Source organism: Microtus oregoni, unplaced genomic scaffold (assembly GCF_018167655.1).
Source record: "Microtus oregoni isolate MIOR12 unplaced genomic scaffold, Mior012 000552F_ref0000199, whole genome shotgun sequence".
Lineage (NCBI taxonomy): Eukaryota > Metazoa > Chordata > Mammalia > Rodentia > Cricetidae > Microtus > Microtus oregoni.
Genome location: NW_024545058.1, coordinates 1 through 14479, shown reverse-complemented (window position 1 = coordinate 14479; position 14479 = coordinate 1). Strand labels below are relative to the sequence as shown.

The 14479-nt window shown below is 52.0% G+C and overlaps 1 protein-coding gene across 1 annotated transcript; it reads left to right on the top strand.

Annotated features, from left to right (window-relative positions):
• Positions 1–579: 579 nt before the first annotated feature.
• On the top strand, positions 580–13299 carry LOC121445764 (cadherin-related family member 2-like; the record flags this gene model as incomplete). The annotated part of the gene is made up of 6 exons (XM_041647908.1): positions 580–711; positions 10835–10897; positions 11157–11228; positions 11951–12090; positions 12216–12269; positions 13210–13299. Coding segments are annotated over exons 2-6 (408 nt in total), but the record flags the coding sequence as incomplete, so codon positions are not given.
• Between the last annotated feature and the right edge of the window lie 1180 nt (positions 13300–14479).

The window sequence follows — 14479 nt, the reverse complement described above, 5'->3', positions numbered from 1 at the left end:
TCTTTGAGATGATATGTTACTATATTTGGTCTGGAACTTGTTATGTAGACCAGCCTGGCCTAGTACTCAGAGGGATCTACCTGCCTCGGTCTTCTAAGTACTGGGATTAAGAGCATAGGCCACTACACCCGGTGTTGGCCCTGCCCTATGAGGGCCTTCTTAGCAGGGACAGATACCAGGCTGGAAGAGCCTCATTCAAGCCGCAGGGTGCCTCCTCATGCCAGCCTCAGGGGTTGGCCTGGAGGCTCAGTGCTTGATAGTTGAATCATTACAAGTTCCCTCACCCCCCCCCCCCATCTCCCCACCTACCTTCTCCACAGGTTCCATCCACTGAAGATCAGCCAGGAGAGAACAGGAGGTCCTGGTGGCCCTTTGGCTATCCCCATCCCCATCTCCAGCTTGCAGCAGGACCCTGGACTGGGCACCTGCCTGTTCCCCTTCTCTAGCAGTTGGCTTGCCTGTCCCTCCAGTACTGCAGTCCTGGGGCCTTGCCTGCTCCAGCTGTAGCCAGTGCCTTCTGAGGAGGTGTGGTCTCTGCATGGTTAATAATTGTTCAGAGGAGGTGGAGATGGTGCCAAAGTCTGCAGCTGTGTGGCTGCTGGCTCCAGACGGTGCCCACCTGTGACTGGTGCACATCACTGCCTGTGTGCCCCTTCCAGGGCACAGGTAGGGGCCATCCAGCTCAGCTGCTTCGGGGACTCATAGCCAGGGGTAAGCTGGGGTCCTTGGGATTGAGGCAAGCCTTGGATGCTTCAGAATCATTCGCTGGCCATCTGGCACAGGGCAGAGGGTGGGGGAACACCAGCGGGCAGAGCTAACTGTGGCGCTAGCCACTTTACTGGGTTGGGCAGAAATGGGCTTGAATCAGTGAGCTCACCTGCGCAGCCTGTTTCTTCTAGTGTGTAAGGCTGAGATCTCCTCTTCAGGCCGTGGCAGCCCCCGGTTCTGCCTTCCCAAGTAACTGGGGGTATTTGGAGCAGCCAAAGGGATCCTTCAAGACAGAGGGGAAGGATCCCCCTAGGAAGGGAATTAGCCACCTCATCTGCTATCTAGAAGGAGGGAGGAAGGGGCTGAGTCTGGTTCTGGACCTGAGTGGGAGAGCCGGCCTCCGTTCTGCTGGGCTAGATCTTCTCTCAGTTCCATTCATTCTCTGAGTGGGCTGCTGACTGCTTTTGGGCCTCAGTTTCTGCATCTGTAGAGTGGGCGTGGTACTACTAGTAGCCCCTGAAGGGCTCATGAAGCAGGCAGGGCAGCAGTATAGAGGCTGTCCCTCACAGATTCAGGCATCGAGTGCTGGGTCACCTCTGGGAGTACTGACCATACTATCCCCAACCGTAGCTGGTTAACAGGGTAGAGACCCAGCCACACCAGCCCTTGTTCAGACAGGACTTACCTGCTGGCTGACTTGAGGCAGAATTTCGGAGAACACTGATGTTCTGATCAGCATAGGCCATAGCCTGACCCTCACCTTGTTCCTTAGCAGGGGAACCAAAGCTGAGGGAGAGGGAGGCTTGCCTGGTGCTGGACAGTGTATGAAATGCTGGATTCAGACCTGGGACCTGATCCATTCCTGTCTTCCAGAAGAAGCAGCTGGGGGGCGGGGGCGGGTGCTACAGAAAGCCTGTATCCCCGGGGAATGGAAGTTAGAATATCCTTGGGTCCCTATCTTTGCAGCTGGGCCACTTGCCTGGGCTGGTGGGATCAGGAGTGACCCTTGTGGGGTCATCAGAGGGGCACCTGGGTCCAACCTTGCCTGCAGCTGGGATTTAACCCTCTTTCCTTTGTTCTTGGCTGTCCCTCTGAACTGGCATTTCTTTTTAGGGTTGTGAACAATAACTAAACAATAGCTGTTTCCTGGGGAGCAGCTGTGGGAAGGAGTGAGAGAAAGCGGAAGTGAAAGGGCTTAGGGAGCTGTGCTGGGGATGAGGAGGAGTCGGGCAGCTGTAGGGTAGGGAAACATGGCTGGGCTTTTAGCAGGGGAGGGGGTCTGTTCTCCTGTAGTCCTCCCAGAAGTCCTCGGTAGGTATGAGGTTCTCACTCCCACTGGATCGAATTCTAGAGCATTTGGTTTCCTGGAGTCTTGTGAGGTGTGGCCAAAGCGCCCTCTGAGCAGCCCGTGCCGGGTCAGGCCTGGCTCTGAGGGTCATAGGGTGACTGGGAGCCCCTAATGCTCCTGACCTTTTCTCAGACACTTTACAGTATGGATAGTTGTATATTTTTAACTGACACAAATTAATTGAATAGATTGATGAAGTACAGCTTAGCATTTCTACATCCATATTAATTCATAATAATTAGATCAGGGTACTTGGCCCACTTCTCACCCTAGACAGGTCTCACATCTTCATGATGGCAGTGAGCAAGCTTCCCCACTGGCTCCTTTGAAGTGTTTGTACCGTAGAGCTACCCTGCTGTGGTAGAGAGCCTCCTACTCAGCCCCAAGTGAGTGGGACGGAGTTTGGGAGCAAGGACCTGGGATTTCTGGGGTCTAGATTGAGAACAAGGACCTGGGATTTCTGGGGTCTAGATGGGAGCAAGAACCTGGCATTTCTGGGGTCTAGATCTGTTCTTTCTTCCTCTCCCTATCTCCATCATCCCCATCTTCTTCTCCCTCCCTGATTTTCTCTTTTACAGTTTTGTTCTTTGTAGCTCAGGCTAGCGTAGAACTGGAGAGCCTCCCACCTCCTGAGTAACGGGATACTGGCTGTGTTCCAGGCCCAGCCTCCCATCTAGAGAAGCAGACTGTATCAGGTGCATAGTGACATCAAAGGGGTCTCACTTCACACCCAAGTCTGATGTGTGGTTTTCCACAAGAGAAAAGGAGGGAGATTTCCCTAGTCCCAGTCTGCAGGCACCTCCCCTCCCCTCCCTTTCTTCTCCCTTCTGTCCTGGAACAAATGTCCGCTGACTGGGGCCCAGAGGCTCCATTTGTGACCTGAGCCTTGAAGGGTAGACGGAACTTGCACAGTGGTGAGGGACACCAGAGGGCCTTTGGGGGCAGAGGAGACACATGCAAATCTAGAGTGAGCATGCAGGGTGTGGACTGTGGACAGGACACCATAAGCCACCTGTGGAAGAGACCCAGGTCCTCTAAGGACTTGGCTTGCCAAGGGTAGGAAGCGTGTCCCATAGCCAGTATGAGCCTTGGACAGGCGGGTCTTGGGAGTGACTATGTCCATCGAGGTGACGCAGGTCATCTGGTACTTGGTACTGATCTCATGACACATCTTTCTTAAGTGACAGAATCCAGGAGAGGATGCTGCAAACTGCAGAACTTTGGCCTCATTATGATCAATGACTATGGCTGTGAAAAGTCATAGTGACAAAGATAGGGATGAGACCATGAGACCTAGGGTCAACTCAGGCAGTGTGGGGAGCAGGACCCAAAGGAGCTCTGGGCATGGCCTCTGACTGCTATGGATTGCTGGGCAGGAGACCCAGTTTCCCTAGAGGTTTAAGATTTCCAAGGGGCAAATAGGTGTGTCTGAGCCAGCACTCCCTCCCAGGAGCTAGTGACCAGGCAGGGGAGATGTCATGCAAGTGTGCAGACGTGGGTCCCTACCATCCGAGTTACACTATGGGAACGGGATGGGAGGAGGGGGGAGCAACTTGGATGAACAGTGAACAGGAGTGGGGCTGTGAGTGGACTTTGGTGGCCATGGAGAAGGAAGGAAGGTTCCAGCTTGGTTTCTTTTCATCAGCTTCACCTCTCTGGGGCTACTGCAGAGCCTAGGGGAAAATGTGGTACATCAGAACAGGAGGGGGGAGGAGGAAGAAGAAAGAAGAGGAAGGAGGAAGAGGGGACACTCGAAGCCCTGAAAAGGGAGCACGAAAATTTGTCCCCTGCTGAGCTTGGAACCCCGGGCCCTGTGCATGCCACTAATGTGTGGCTCCAGACCTTTTAAACTTTGTCTTGAGGTGCAGTCCTCCCGTGTTTCCAGGCTAACTTGGACTCTCAACCCTCGTGCCTCGCCCTTCAAGTAGCTGGAGTTATGGGCACACACTCCTTACCCCACTGGATTGGGTCCTAGTATGGATGGTAGTGGGTTCCTTCCAAACTTCTTTGCTAAGGACAAGATAGCGGGTGCAAAGGGCCAGCCCAGCACTGCCCTTCACCGCCAACTCCCTTCCCTGTGCTGAGCTGGGTGGAGAAACTTCCTTCTTGGGAGATTGGCTGAGATGACCTTTGTGGCCGGGATGAACTGCGCATGCCTGCATTGGCGACTGATCAGCCTGTGGCTGTTTCTTTACTCCCAGTAGAAGGAAAGGAACTGAAGAAAAGACAGAGGAGTTAGGCTCAAGGTGATGATAGCCCCATGGAGATGTCAGGTCTTCATGTGCCCAGCCAGCAAGAAAGCTCCAGGACCTTCTTCACAGGGCACATACCTCACCCCCTGCTGCCCGCCATTCCCATCCACCTGCCACCATCACCACCTCCATGATCACACCACCACCTCCATCCGTTCCACCTAGACCCCACTCCCATCCACTCACTGCCATCTCCACCCCGCACCATCGCCCCAAACCCAGACCTCGCCTTCATTTGTAGCAAGCCTTGCCCCTGCCCTGGTTGCTATGCTCTGGTCTCTACATTCAATCTCAGAGCATGGGGGATGGAGTCCTGGAGCAAGCGCAAGCTCCATGGTGACTTCAGTGAGAGTGCAAAGGCGAGGTGAGGGTGCAAGCTCCGGCACAAAAGGAAGGCACCCAAATCTGTGGAGCACCTGAGAGCTGCGGGCATGTGAGCTGGCATCACACCAGCCCCAGAGCAGAGCCGGGCAGAGCACAGGCTCACTGGAGAGCAGCGCAGCGAGTCACCCACCAGGGCTGACTTCCACTCCCACCTTCACTGGTCTTTTTTATTTATTTATTTATTTAGTTTGTTTGTTTTTCGAGACAGGGTTTCTCTGTAGCTTTTCCTGTCCTGGAACTAGCTCTTGTAGTCCAGGCTGGCCTCGAACTCACAGAGATCCGCCTGCCTCTGCCTCCCGAGTGCTGGGATTAAAGGCGTGCGCCACCACCGCCCGGCCCTTCACTGGTCTTGTTTGCTTGGTTTCCTTAGCATTACAAGCCCATGCTTTCCCTCTGCCAGAGGTGCACCCCTCCCTCCCACAGGATGTGGGAGCCCCTAGTCTTCAGGGTGCACTGATGACCAGCTACCTCCCCACTTGTGGCCAGCACCCTGTTTCCTGACTCTGACTGACTCCTCTACTTGATTCTGGAGAGGTAAAAATCTGGGCTCAGTCTAAGACTGTGTGACCAATGATTTTCGTGGGTATAGACAGAATTCTAGGTTGGAAATCACTTGTTTTCAGCATTTTGCAGAAATAGTGTTCTGGCCACTCACTACTGTATAATAAATCATTCCAGAGCACAGGGCTTTAAACAACAATCTATTATTATTAATGTTCATGATTCTGTAGGAGTTTAGATTAGGTATAGCAAGGATTCAGCTCTGCTCATGGTATTTGGGGCTTCATCTAGGAGTTTGTGTGTCATAATGGGATTGAGTGCACCTCTTGCTCACAGCTTGGCAGCCTCAGGGGCTCATGACTCCAGCACTATTGAACTGGGGCTGGGTAATTCTCTGTGGGAGCAGGCCTGTGCGGTAAAGTCTCGACATCCTAAATGCCAGAAGCGAGCCCAAATTTTGAGATATTTCTTTCTTGGATGTTGGTCCTCACAGAGCCTCTTGTATCTCTGTTGGGGTACCCATTATTATTATTTTCCTGGGTCTCTTGCATTTTCTGTGTCTTCAGAGTTGGTGGTCCATGCTCTTGTTGGCTTGAGTTTGCAGTTCTGTGTGTGACTGTGGAGTCTGGGGGACAGGGAAGCTGTGTTTTATTGTGCTTGACTGCTTCTCTACCACTGTGACTATGGCTGAATCTAGGTAACCCTGGTTGTGGGTGACACCTGTCACCTGGAGGCCACACTATGAGGTGATCCTATGGAGACCCTCTTGTATGCGTTTTAGAATCTAGTGTTTGTTTTATTTTTTTTTTCATTTTAGGTAGGCCATTTAAAATTTTACATTATTATTTTGTTTGCTGTGCTGGAGCAAACCCAGGGCCTCATACGAGTTAGGCAAGCTCTGTCACTGAGCTGACGCATGTCCCCACCATGTTCTCAGCTGTCAGTTTCTGGTTGTTGGTGGAAATGTCACTTCATCATTGTTAAAGGTGCAATCTTTCCTGTCACACCTCTGCACTATGGGTCCCCCTCCTCTGTAGTGTCCCCAGGTCCAGCTTGTCTGATCAACCTCAGTGGAAGTGGACCACATTCCCTGGGGCAGAGGCTGGCGCAGGCAGTGGAGTCTGGAAGTCCAATTGCCTCTCTCAAAATGTCCCTTCTCTCAGACCACTCCGTGCCTCTGTTTTCAGGGAACTCTGGAACTTTCAGCCTTGCTGGGGTTCGAGTCTTCTTTCTGGGGTGCACTCCACTCCAACCCCTACTCTGTTTCAAGTGTCACCGGCTTGATAAGGTGACATGATGCCAACAGCTTGCTAGCTTCCAGTATTCCTGCTGCCATTGCAGTGGGGTTCCAGGGTGGCAGAGGAGTGGCCACCCAAAGCAGGGCCATCCCACGAAGCAGAAGGCTCTTCCACTCTTCACACAGGCCTCCCTGATCCCTCAGGTCTCTGCCCACTCTTCACCTGCTTGGGGCTCTCCCCTTCCTATTCTGGCTATCTATGGCTGCAAGACTCACTGCCACAGAGATTACTAGCAAAGAGCAATATCAAGACCATGTGTTATGAAACATGCTTGTAATCCCAGCACTTGGGAGGCTGAGACTGGAAGATCCCAGCCTGGGAAGCATGGTGAGACTCCCATGAAACATACATACACATAAACACACACACACACACATACACACACACACACACACACACACACACACACACCCAGAACTTGGGAGGTTAGAGGAGGTGGATCTCTATAAGTTTGAGACCATTATAGTCTACATAGAGAGTTCCAGGAGCCAGAGCTGCGTAGAGACTCTGTCTCAACAGCAACAACAAAACCCCAAAACCCAAAACAAACAAATAAAAAACCCTCACATCTAAAAACAACCTTCAATCCCAGCACTTCGGAGGCAGGGCAGGTAGATCTGAGTTCAAGGCTAGCCTGGTCTACAGAGAGAGTTTCAAGCCCGCCAGAACTCCAGAGACAGAGGCTATCAAAACAAAGCACAACTAATGACAAAATCCCAACCATATCATCCTGCTTAGCAAACTTGAGTCTGGGCAGGGCTCTGCGTGGGTTTGCATCCCCAGGCATAATAGGCCTGTTTCAATATGGTTTCCTTGTGCTTCTGGTTACTGAGTGTTGACTATCAAACAAGCCGTGCCTTCTCTGTGCCCCCAGGAGTGCCATTGGAGGCTTGCTCCCCTCTCTCACAGACTGCTCAGAGCTGTCTCAGGCTCCCTTCCAGCACAGCTGCTCATTCCTGGCTCGAAAGACAAGAAGGGGAGTCTGCCAGTCTCGCAGCCTTAGCAGAAGGCATCACTGGCGCCATGTTCTGATGATCTCACTCTTGTCTGGTGTTGTCATTGTTCTCATGGGATGTGTCTGAGTCAGGGTTACTGCTGCCGTGATGAAACACCATGACCAAAATCAAGTTGGGAGGAAAGGTTTTTATGCTATTTGGCTTATGCTTCCAAATCATTGTTCATCATTGAAGGAAGTCAGGACAGGAACTCAACGGCAGGAGTGCAGCTTAATGGCTTGCTTATCATGGCTTGCTCAGCCTGTTTTTTATAGAACCCAAGGTCACCAGTTTAGGGATAACACCACTCACAATGGGCTGGGCCCTCCCCTATCAATCACTAATTAAGAAAATAAGAAAATGCCCTACAGTCCAATCTCCCCCCACCCCCAGACAGGGTTTCTCTGTAGCTGTCCTGGAACTAGCTCTTGTAGACCAGACTGGCCTCGAACTCACATAGGTCCCCTACAGGTCAATCTTATGGAAACACTTTCTCAGGGGAGGTTCTCTTCTCTCAGATGACTTTAGCCGGTGTCAGGTTGACATAAAAGTATGCAGCACAGGATGTTAACAGCTCAATAAAGAGGTGACTGAGTGATGACGCAGACAGCAAGAATGTTGAAAGCAAATGTGGTCACTCACTGTTCCAAAAAGGAGGAGCTTGCCGTAGTGCCCAGGTGGGCCAGAAAGCAGGGGGCGGGAGGAAGGCCTGGCAGAGTGCAGCCAGTCAGGACTGGGTGTGCCGGTGACCTCTGGGCACTCTGGGATGTACGGATAACCACGTAGCTGCTTGTTACATGGCCCTGGATTTGGTGTGAGTGTGAGACAGTGACGGGTGCTTGGGGCTCTGGCTCTGAATTCTTCGGTTTGTACGGGAAGGCGTGCCTGAAGGCCTTGTTTGCTGTCTCCGGAGTTAGCTCCAGTCTCTTCCAGCCGGTCACACCCCAAACACGTCAGAACATCATAAACTCCAGAAAAGCACGCCCGATTCAGCCAGTACACAGGAGACAGAGGCAGGAGGATTGCTCCAAGTTCACAGCCAGGCTGCTCTACAGACCAAGTTCCAGGCCAGCCAGGGTGATAGGGAAGCAGATACAGTTTCCATTCCTTGCAGAGAGAAATGCCAAAAAAAAAAAATGAGTAAAACTGCTTGTCTGTCATATCACCTAAAGTAATTTCTCTTTCTTTTGCTCCTGACCTGCCCCCCATGCTGTCTTCCTTCATGGTGGGTGATGAGCAGACGTCTGGGCAGCCCTCAGCCGAGCAAGGCCAGCCCCTGCCTGCCTGTTCGCTGTGTACTGCCAGGGCTGTAATAGGTCTGGCAGCTGGTGGCTGTAGATGGCAGCCAGTACCTGTTGAGGGAGTAAGTAGGGACACTGCTCATGTCGCAGGCACTCAGAACATGTCAGCAGGCATTTAAAATGCCAGGACCCAGCCCCCGACACCACTTCTCCACACTTCGGTGTCTTCTGTCAGTTTGGGGGAAACTGTGTGTCTTAGTCAGTGTTCTATTGCTGTGAAGAGATGCCATGACCATGGCAAATCTTATAAAGGAAAACATTTAATTGGGGGCTCGCTCACAGTTTCAGAAGTTTAGTTCATTGTCATCATGGTGGGGAGCAGGGTGGCACTCAGGCAGACGAGGGTGCTGGAGAATTCTACATTCCTGATCCACAGTCGGCAGAAAAAGAAAGACACTGGGCCTGCTTGGACTTCTGTAACCCTGAAGCTGACTCCCAATGACACACTTCCTCCAGCAAGGCTACACCTACTCCTAATCTTTATAATCCTTTTAAATAGTTCCACTCTTTGGTGACTAAACGTTCAAAGAGCTGAGCCTATGGAGGTTATCATTATTATTGTTATTATTATTATTTTTTGTTTAATTTTGTTTTTGAGACAGGGTTTCTCTGTGTAGTCCTGGATGTCCTGGGAACTCACTTTGTAGACCAGGCTGGCCTTGAACTCACAGAAATCTGCCTGTCTCTGCCTCCTGGGTGCTGGGATTAAAGGCCTGTGCCACCACCACCTGGCTATGGGGGGTATTCTTATGCAAACCACCACACTGAGGCAAGATGGATCTGAGTCAAAATAGAAGGCTTGTGCTGGGCTTCAGAACTGGTGGACAACAAAGAGGTGGCGACCAGACTTGACTGTTGAGTGGACACCAAGTGCCATGGCAGAGTTTGGGGAAGAAAGGGACCAGGAGTGGTGATATCAATCGTGAAGGGGCAAGAGATGAGTTCCTTTCATAATAATAATCATTATCATTTATTCTGTGCTTACTGGGAGCTGGCCCTGCAGTGTAGAGGCCATTGAACCTTCTCCCCCAAGGGAACCAGGGCCAGAGGGGCTGTACTCAGGTCCTGGGGTGCACTGACAACCCTGCTGAGTTTCTAGTGTTCCCTGTTAGCCTTAGGGAGCTTGGGATTGGTGGGCTCATTCACTTATGTCAGCACAGATGGGAGGAGGAGTCAGTTCCTTCTGAAAGCACTGAGGTGTGGGGACAGAAAGTGACCCTTGAGGCCAGCAGGCGAGTGACTGGGAAAGCAGAAGCTTCGTATGCAGGGGATGGAGCAGCATGCAGCAGCGTTGGCGATGTCTCTGGAGAGGGATGGTAGGCCAGCATGGCTTGTGGGAATGTTAGTCATGAACCTGAAGAGGTTACTGAAGTCTTGGACGCTGTTATGGAATTTGTACTCTGGTAACCAGGAGCCGCCACGGGGTATGGTGAGATTGCTTGAGAGCAGGGAGGAGGTTTGAGTTGGAGGGAATCAAAGGAGGCCAATGACACTGAGTACGGGAGGGGAAGGTGGCCTATATGACACAGTGGAGTGGAATGGAGGAGGAACAAATTGGATGTGACCGTTCTAGAGCCGAGATATGAAGGGGTGTTTCCCCCAGTGTGTGATAGAGACATCAGCTATGTGATTCATGGCCAAGTTGGCCTTTCTTTCCCCTGCCTCCTCCTCTCTCTACCCACCTGGCCCTCTGAACCCTTGATCCTGAACGGTGCCATTGTGTGTGAGTCAGGGGAGGTAGAGTTGAGACTTCAGAGTGAAAAAGACCTGCGTTCAAAGCAAGTCTTGTCAGTGTCCTGTGTGGCCTGAAGCATGCCACTGACTTAGCTCGGTGCTTAGCAGCTACCCTGTGCTTACAGAAACAAGGCCACCACACACCCAAGGCACTTAGTACTGTGCCGGGCACTCAGTGGGTGCTGAATTCTGGGGTGAAGTGTATGTTCAGAGTGAAGGCCGTTGATAGCTCAGGGTTGGACCTAGGCGAGCAGACTTTACCAGGAGGGCGGGCTGTGCCCAGGCACCTTTCCTTGACACATTTTTTTCTTAGGTCCCTCCAAGATGGCCTGGCTGTGGCCACTCTGTGTCCTGTTTCCTGCCTTCATGCTGTCTGGTGAGTGCCTCCCTCCCCTACGAGAGCAGTATCAAAAATTGGGGACCCCAGCAGCACCTTGTGGGGGCCAGCCCTCACTAGTAAGTGCCCAGCTTGAATGGCCCATCCTAGATAGGCCCTGGGAGGGCTATAGAGGAGTCTTGTTCTATGTGGGTGGGCTGGGCTGAAGGCTGGCGGTAAGGGTAAGGGTGGACATGCAGAGGACCAGCTGGTGGTGCGGTGCAGGTGTACAGACGTCCCCTGCTGTGTGTCCCTACAGTGACAGCCAACACGCCACCACGGTTCGCGAGCAATATGACATCAGTTTTGCTATCAGAGGACTTACCAGTGGGTGAGTAATGGTCCCTGTGCTGGGACTGAGGCTCCCCACCCACGTCTGATCACATGGACAGTCAGCCCTCTGCACCTGAAGTTTCACATTGCAGCTTTGGCCCCCACAGGCTAAAATAGTTGTAGCTTTTGTTCTTGTCCTTACTTTATAACCCAACCCCTGCCACCATATCCGGTGTTATCTAGAGGCGATTGAAATCAGGGAGACAGGCTTGGGTTCGACACAAATGCTCCATCACTTACATGAGGGACCTGAGTACCCACCAATCTGGGCCTCTGAGGAGGGTTCTAGCCCATCTGTGATTGGTTGACTCCGAGGCTATGGAGGACAGAGGCGCTCAGACAAGATTCCCACCCACTGGCTTGCCTCCCATGTTTTCCTTAGGCAGCAGAACCATCTCTCAACATCTCTGCATCTCCTAACCAGAGAGTGTCTCTCTTCTCATGGAGATGGTCATTAAACACAATTCTTTGCTTTCCTTAGGAAGAAAATTCAAAAGCAGTCATTTAATGTGCAGTGTTCCTTCCACAGAACACTACACAGTATTTCTGGTCTCACTAAAGCCCAGTGCCCAGAGGCAGGAAGGGAGGCTGGATGGTGATTGGGGGTGGGATCAGAATCCCAGATTCAAGTTGCACCTGCATCTCTGCCCGGTGGGCAGCTGGACCAGACCACCTTAACAGAGGTGGCCATGGACCTGGGGCAGCCGTGTTCATTTGCAGGTGACGTGGTCTTCTGGTTGGTGGCTACTGACAGTGATAATGATCCGCTGACCTATGGGATCAGTGGCCCCTATGCCTATTTCTTCTCTGTCAACTCAAGCACTGGGGAAGTGAAGCTGGCCAGCCCTTTGGACTTCGAGGTAAAGAGTGGTGGGTGGGGAAAGCCTGGAGAGAGGGAGTGGGCAGGGCGGTCCTTAGAGCCAGAGTCCTGGGAGCACGGCTGGGATCTCACACTGACAGCAGCCTCTTCTCCTTGCTGCTCCAGACTCTCCGTTCCTTCCAGATCACCATCTCCGTAAATGACAATCACAACACTGCAGTGAGTTGAAAGGAGAGAGGGGAGGGGGTGGTCGGAGGGTGGGACAAACAAGGTCTCAAGTGTCCACTTCTGATCATGTGTCTGTTTCAGGCAAGCAGAGAGTACCCCCAGCTGATAATACTTCAGTGTTGATTACTTTCAAAATTGTGTGTTCACCTTGTCAATTTATAAAATTACAGTGTGGGTTTATATTAATATAAGTAGTGATTTAAAATGTTTTGTTTTTATTCTATGTGTGTGAATGCTTTGTTTGAGTATAAGCCTGTCAACCGTGTGCATGCCTGCTGCCTGCAGAGGTCAGAAGAGGGAATTGGGTCCTCGGGGACCAGAGAACCAGGGTGCTGGGTACTGACCCTGGTCCTCTAGAGGAGCAACAGTGGTCTTAACCTCTGAGTTATCCCTCTAGGCTACGTGTCTATTGTCTTTCCAAATCTCTATATACCCCTTTTTTCTTTCTTTCTCTGAATGGCACCCCCAGCCCTCCTCTTCCTCCCCCTTCTTCTTCTTCTTGTTAAAGTCAGGCGTAGTGGTGCATATCTGTACTCTTAGTGTTTGGGAGGTGGAGGCAGGAGGATCCAGAGTTCAAGTCCATCTTTGGCTACATAGTGTGTCTAAGGCTAGGCGAGGCTGTGTCTAAACGACGTAAAAAGAGGAGAGCTGTTGTCAGTTCACAGTTTGGCTCAGTGCCAAGGGCTGCATCTTGTGATGGACATCTCGTTAGCAGTCATATGGAGCATGCCTGCAGCTTCACATTTGACTAATTTAGAACACACAAATATACTCTAGTGCACATGCCCATACATGAAGGTGGTAGAGGGAGGATGGGGAGGAGTGGTACATCCAGGAGAGAGGTAGCAGAGTTCTGCATGGTGTCCCCCCAGCAGTCTTCTGGCATCTTAAACCCCATTTTCTGGCCTCACCTGGGCTTTCTCATCTGCAGGTGACTAAGGAGCTACGCGTGATTGTGGATGACAGAAATGATAACGTACCTGTTTTTCAGGGTTCTGAATTCTCCACCAGCATCAATGAGGTATTCACAGTCTTTGTGGGACAGGGCATGGGGAGGGCATCTGGGAGTGTAGCATCCGTCTCGGGAGCTCCGTGAATGACATGTGTGTGAGGCCGAGTGATGGGGACACAGTTTACAAGCATCTCGGATTCTTTCAGTCGGAAAAGGAAGCAGAGGGAGCCATGTTTCTCATGGTTCTGGAAAACTAGGGGTCAGCTGGTTAGATGGTCACCCTCTCTCTGTCGTCTCTACTTCCCTTGCTGCCTCTGTCCTGAGGTGTGGAGGGGCAGCTCCGGCTCAAGCTAACACCTCACCACCTCTGCGGCTTCAACAGGAAGACCAGCCATTTCTGTTTCCACAGGCACAGACCTGACTTTCAGCTACTCTCTCTGTGCCAAGTGTTTCCTCCTAGAAGCAGTTCGGAGGTCTGGAACGGCTGCTCTGTGCTGTGGCCCTTTCCTCAGCCAGACTCCTTCACTTTAACTGTTTTCACTGGAGGTTCCCAGGACCGCCTTTACTAACAAAGTGTTGTCTCCGAATCCCCAGACCACGTGGTTGGGAAGACCTTTAAAGTGGGGTCAGGCATAGGATCCGCCTGACAGGCCCCACCCAGCACCCACGTGCTGGGCGCTGTTCTGGGTCCTCACCCCACCTGGTGAGCAAGCCTCCCCTGGGTGTGATGCGCCAGGTGTCACAGTCTAGAGCACAGGTGGGGAAAACAAACTGCAAGGGACAGTTTCAGAGACGTGAAACTCCAAAAATGACAAGACAGGGAAGAGTGGAAGAAAGTTCCCCACAGGAGGGGCTGCTTCTGGCTTCGAGTAGGCGACTTCCAGAGAGAGACCTGGATACCAAGGGGCCTACCAGGGGATCTCCAGGGAAGAGATGTTCCAGGTTGGGAAACAGCACGTGCAAAGGTCCTCAGGTAGTGATAAGGCTGGCTGACCTCAGAGGCTGGAAGGCAGAGGCCGGGGAGGGGGCAGAGACAGGTAGCCACCTGACTTTTGAGGGCCACCGAAACAGTTTGGACCACATTCTGGGAAGAATGGGGGAACTTTCAGAAGCCAAGAGTGAGGAAGTTTGATTCAGGCTGTGGCTAAAGGGAGCACATGGGATACTGTGCAGTCAGGCTGGGTTCTAGAATGGTTTTTTACTTATGGTCTTGAGAGTCTGTATAAACCAGCTCTGGGGATATGAGGCT